Below are 6,234 nucleotides of genomic sequence, written 5' to 3' on the forward strand. Positions count from 1 at the left end.
GTTAAGACATATAATCTCGATATAGACTTTATATAATAATTATAAAAAGTCTTTAATAAGTATAATATTTATTATTATAAAGGTATTATACTACTCCCCGACGAGGAATATATACGAATTAACCTTATCGATAGATAGTAAAACTAGAAAACTAATATAAAAGTATATCTACTTAGTCTCGAAGACCTTATAATTTTAAATAAAACTTATAAGTAACTTTACGCTAAGGGAAAGATAGATTAAGCTAATAGTAAGCTAATTCTAATTACTTATCCTCTTTTTATTATATAGTAATAAATAAAGATTATAAGAAAACCTAAAGTAGTTATAGACTTACGCCTACTTAACCGCCTAGTAGTCTTAGACGTTTACTTTTTACTAGACTAAGATAATATAATAAACGCGATTTATAATAAAAAAAAATAACCTTTTTCAACGCTACTAGGTTTTTTTACTAACTACCTATCTATTCGAAATATTATAATAAGATAATAGTAATAAGTCTTTATAATATCGAGATTTCGAATATAATACTTATAAGATTTAAAAACTTACTAGCTTATGCTTAACGATTTATAAATAGTATCTTCTAAGACTATAAATACTTTGTTTAAGTATATATCGACGATATCGTAATTTTTAATAATACTAACGAAAGCTACCTAAAGTATATTAAAATAATCCTTAATATTATTAATAATAATAGACCTAATATAATAGTAAAGAAATTATTTATTAGCTTCTTTTTAATAAAACTCTTTAGCTATATCGTAGATAGATAAAGGATATATAGAATAGACGATTAAATCGCTATATTTAAAAACCTTAGTTTCTTAAAAAACCTTAGTAATCTTAAAAGATACCTTAGAATAGTAGGATAGCTTTAAAAAGATATTTTATAATATAACGTAATTATAGCTTTTTTTAACGAAAGGAAAACTAAGCTAGCTACGATTTTACGTAAGGAAAACTAGTTACTAATAAGCCTTAATAAGGCTATAAGAACGAAACGGTTTTAATATACGACTTTTAAGCTAATGCTAGAAGAAATAAAAGTATAAGAGACTTTATAAATAAACCTTTATAACTAAGTCGTAAGATTTTATTATAAGCTAGAAAAACCTTTATTCTTTAAGATCGACGCTTATAAAGGAAGATTTAGGCTTATAATATTCTAGATAGATATTACCTAGGATAGCATAGAAATTCCTAGAAAAGATATCTTATAAAAGTATATCTAACTAATACTATTTCTTTTAAAAGTAATATCCTTAATAGAGAAGTAATACTTTATAACTAAGGTAAAGGTAGTAATAATAATATAAATAGTAAGGAAACTTAAGAAACTAGTATAATTAAATAGGAACTTAATATAGATCCTTATAGACTATATAGCTATAAAAGGAATTCTTACTTATATATTATTAAGAATAATAGATCTTAATAAAGCAAACCTTCGGTTAGTAAGTATTACTAACTACTTTTCTTAATTTAACCTTAATATTACTTATATCTTAGGGAAACTTAATATTATACTTAACGCTTTTTTATATCTACTATTACTAATAGTAATAAGTAAAGTAAACCTATTTAAAGAAAGCGATATATTTATAAATATTTATAATAATAAGAATATTATAGCTTTTAACTTAGAAGACGATAAATAGCTAAGAAAACTAAGTAGGTTTATAATTAGGATAAGTAAAGACTTTACTAAGACTATTATTAAAAATTATAAAGCCGACTTAAAGTATAGAAAACTTATCTAGTAACTTACGAGATAACGAGAAAGTAGTAATAAGTAATAGTTACCTAAAGAAGTAAACGATAAGGAAAATCATGCTTAGAACGAAAAGTATATACCGATTCGTTATTAAATCTCTTTATAATAACTATTAAAGATAAGCTTCTTATTTTACTATATATATAATAAGATAAAAAGGCTATATATCTTATATAAAGCCGTTATAAAAGTTCTTAGCCTTGCTTATAATTAAAAGTATTATTTTAAAATAAACTATATATTAGTAAAGCTAGCTAGCTTCTAGATATAGAATAAATAATTAATAGTAAAATAATATATTACTTACTACCTAAGGTATAAGGAAAACTAAGTCGATTAGTAAAGACTACTAGGTAGCTTATAGCTAATTCTAATTATAGGAATCCCTTTCGATACCGTAATAATCGACTTTATTACCGATTTACTAAAGGTAAAAGTATAAAGGAGTTTATAAGTATTACCTAGATTTAAGTAGTTTAATATACTTATGCTTATAATAAATAAATTCTTAAAAAAGGTTATACTTTTATTAAGCTATACTATATATAAAGCTAAGGAATAAGTAATAGTCTTTATTAAGGCTTTCTAACTAGCTAACTAAAGACTTTTATATCGTATTATTAATAATAAAGACCTTAAGTTTATCTTAACCGTCTAGATTACGATATTCTATACTCTCGGAGTAAAACTATTCTTATCGATAGCTTACTAATTATAAACTAATAGCTAAAGTAAGAAAATAAACTAAATAGCGGAAATTACGATCTGATTTTAGCTTTTAAAATACTTAGAAACCTTATAGCTAGAGATTTTCCTAGCGTTATAATATAACCTTAACAACTTATATATTATAACAATCGGGAGATCTCTTAATAAGGTTATATATAGATTTAAGCCTCGAAGCATTCTCGACGTTATCGCGGAAAAAGACGTTTTAACTAAGTCTATCGACGTTATAAGAAAGATATATTAAGACAAGGTAGTAGCTTTAATCGATATAGTAAACTTACTAAGAAAGGAATATTATAATAAAAAGTACTTAGACGTTAGATTTTTTATTAGTAATAAGGTTTAGATAAGACTAAGGAAAAGCTTTTACTTACTTAGCTAACGCTATAATAAGTAGATATTACGACGTATAAGCCTTTTTCGAATTATTCGAATTATAAGCCTAATAGCTTACGAAGTTAACCTTTTAGCTTATTAGTAAATTTTTCTAATCTTATTAATAGTATAGCTATATAAGCTAGCTTAAGGAAACGACCTATTTAACTATAAATAATAGCTACCTTAACTTATCGAGGTTAACGGTAGCAAAAAATAAGAAATCGATTATATCGTAAGCTATAGAATTAACTAGAGAAAAAGCAAGCTAAAGATTAAATATCTTATTTATTAGAAAGGATTTACTATAAGGTTCGATACTTAGAAGCTTTACGAATCGCTTAAGACTAACGTAGTAAAGCTTATTAATAAGTATAAAGCAAGATATCTTATCGACGCGGAGGTTATACTAACCTATTACTTTAAGTAATGCTAATAACAAAATAACTAAAATAATATCGCTATTTTATAATAAAATAGTTAATTCCTAATAAAGTAATATTAATAAGATTATTTTTTTTATTAATATAACCGAATTTTATATAAAATACTTATTTTTTCCTTTCGTAGGTAGTTGCTTTATAAGTAGTAAAAAACTTTACCTTTTTATTTAGAAATTAATAGGGACGTATTACGAATTGATAGGGACGCATCATCCTTAGGGACGCATTATATTCTAAGGTTATGATTAGCTTAAAATTTTATTATTAATATATCCGAATTCTGCTATTATCTAATAAAGTATCTTTCTTATCTTCTTAGCCTATCCCTTTATAACTACGAAAGCGTATTAGACATATTTAATTTATTCTCCTTTATAACGTTAAGATGTCTACTTCTATAAGTTAATCAAGGCCCTAATCGCGTCGCCGACCTAGCAGCTTTAGTATATATAATTAATTGCCTTCTCCTAAGCGCTAACGCTATGCTATCTTAGTTAGTAGTAATGCTACTATTAGTCAATTCTATAAGGCTAGCAATCGTAAAGGTTAACCTAACCTAATCTTTAAGATTCTACCTAAATAATTATAGCAAGATTCCGATATAAGCTATAACCCTTAGGGAGATAAATTATATCTTCTATATTCCTTTCTAAAGGGGATAATACGTATATAGTATATAATTTTACCTAAACGTTAACTAAAAGAAAGCTAATTAGTATTATAACTTAAAAATCAACCTTTATAACCTACTTTAGATTAGTTCTCTACTATTCTAAGCCTTATTTAAGAGGTTATTAAGACAAACCGATATCTTACGCGTACTCTCCTCTAACAATGTAAACTCGTTCGTCGATATTGTAAGGCTTAGGGCTATTCACCATACCCTTTAGATATATCCTCAATCGGTAAGTCTCCTCCTCCTCTACCTTATTTACCTCCCCGATAAAGCCTAGAAGTAATAGCGATACTATCTTCTCTAAGTACTTTATTCCTTACTATAAGCGAAAGGTCGAAATTACCTACCCCCGAAACTATTCTAAACCTACCGATCCCTAGCAAACTAGAAGTAATAATTAAAACCTTCCTCGACCGAGTTAATAAATTTATAAAAAAGCATAGATTTAGGATTGCAAAGTATAATAGATACTAACGTACATGATAAGCGAGTGAGACAGACAAGCGAGTGAGACAGTAAACCGCGACCGTCGCACCTTGACGCGACCGGCACCTTTTCCTCTACAATAAATCATGGAATCAGCTAGTATTGAAAGAAGGTTACAAATTGCCCTTCAAGCAATGAGAAATGACCCAAAACTTAGTGCTCGGGCCGCAGGTGCACTCTATATAGTCAGTTACGCAATATTAAGCCGGCGACTAAAGGGAATAGTCTCACGACGCGACAGCATGCCTAATTCACGGAATTTATCAGATTTAGAAGAGAAGACAATAGTTGAGTATATTCTCGACCTAGATGCGCGATCATTTCCTCCCCGGCTGAGTGGTGTGGAAGAAATGGCCAATCGACTTCTCGCAGAGCGCGACGCGCCTCCAGTTGGGAAGCGCTGGGCTTCTAATTTCGTCAAGCGACAACCATAGCTTAGGACGCGTTTCTTTCGCAAGTATGACTATAAGAGAGCTTAATGCGAAGATCCAGAGGTGATTCGTGGCTGGTTTTCGCTTGTGAAGAATACAATTGCGAAGTATGGTATTGCTGATGCTGATATCTACAACTTTGATAAGACCGGCTTTATGATGGGCGTTATTGCTTCTGGAATGGTTGTTACAAGTGCTGAAAGGCGTTCAAATACGAAGATGACACAGCCTGGCAATAGGGAATGGGTTACAGTTATCCAGGCTATTAATTCCCAAGGGGAGAGCATCCCGCCATACATCATCGTTGCAGGCCAGTATCACCTCTCAAGCTGGTATATAGAAACCTCTCTTCCGGGCGATTGGGCTATTGCAACGTCTGAAAATGGATGGACAACAAACGAGAGAGGTATTGACTGGATCAGACACTTCGACATTTATACAAAACCACGTACGTCTGGGAAATATCGCCTCCTCGTTGTTGATAGTCATGAAAGTCACCACTCCGCAGCCTTCGAGCTCTTTTGTCAAGAAAACAACATTATTACACTGTGCATGCCGGCTCACTCGTCTCATCTACTTCAACCCTTAGATGTTGGTTGTTTTCAGCCGTTAAAGAATGCCTACGGTCGGCAAATTGAGAATAAGATGCGGCGAGGCACAACCTATATCTCGAAGGAAGATTTCTTTGCAGCATTTCACGAAGCTTTTAAGCAGTCTTTTACGAGGAAAAATATCCAGGGAGGTTTCCGAGGAGCTGGACTTGTCCCTTTGAATGCAGAAAGTGTTCTCTCAAAGCTGGATGTAAAGTTCCGAACGCCAACGCCTGAGGAGGGGGTCCCTCAGACACCAGACCCTTGGATCTCTAGGACGCCGAGCAACCCAAGCGAAGCAAGATCACAGTCTACTTTTATTAAGAGTCGAATCTCACGCCACCGAAGCAGCTCTCCAGCATCAATTTATAGTGCTGTGAGTAAGCTAGCCAGAGGGACAGAAGGACTAGGGCATCGGGTAGCATTACTAGAGTCAGAGGTTCAAATCCTTCGAGAGGAGAATGCAATATTAAGTCGGCGTCGAAGGGCTAAGAAAACACGTCTACAGAAAGGAGGAAGTCTTACTATATCTACTGGAGAGGATATACAGTCGCAAAGAGAGGCAGACACGCAACTACAAGAGGAAACGCGACGGAGTAGTGGTCGCAAAGTGAGGTCTGAGACGACTCATCGTCGGTGTGGCGTATGCGGGAATACAGGCCATAACGCGAGAACATGTCAATTTATTGAGGAAACATCCGAAGAACAGGAATCCGAGTAG

At 31.7% G+C, this 6,234-nt stretch overlaps 1 protein-coding gene across 1 annotated transcript; it reads left to right on the forward strand.

Moving 5' to 3' along the window:
* Positions 1-4,734: 4,734 nt before the first annotated feature.
* CTRU02_212470 (transposase) lies at positions 4,735-6,234 on the forward strand (the record flags this gene model as incomplete). The annotated part of the gene is made up of 2 exons (XM_070205846.1): positions 4,735-4,908; positions 4,987-6,234. 2 exons carry the CDS (start codon positions 4,735-4,737, stop codon positions 6,232-6,234), a joined length of 1,422 nt encoding a protein of 473 aa, XP_070060659.1.

This window comes from Colletotrichum truncatum, assembly GCF_014235925.2.
Source record: "Colletotrichum truncatum strain CMES1059 chromosome Unknown Contig_0008, whole genome shotgun sequence".
Taxonomy (NCBI): domain Eukaryota; kingdom Fungi; phylum Ascomycota; class Sordariomycetes; order Glomerellales; family Glomerellaceae; genus Colletotrichum; species Colletotrichum truncatum.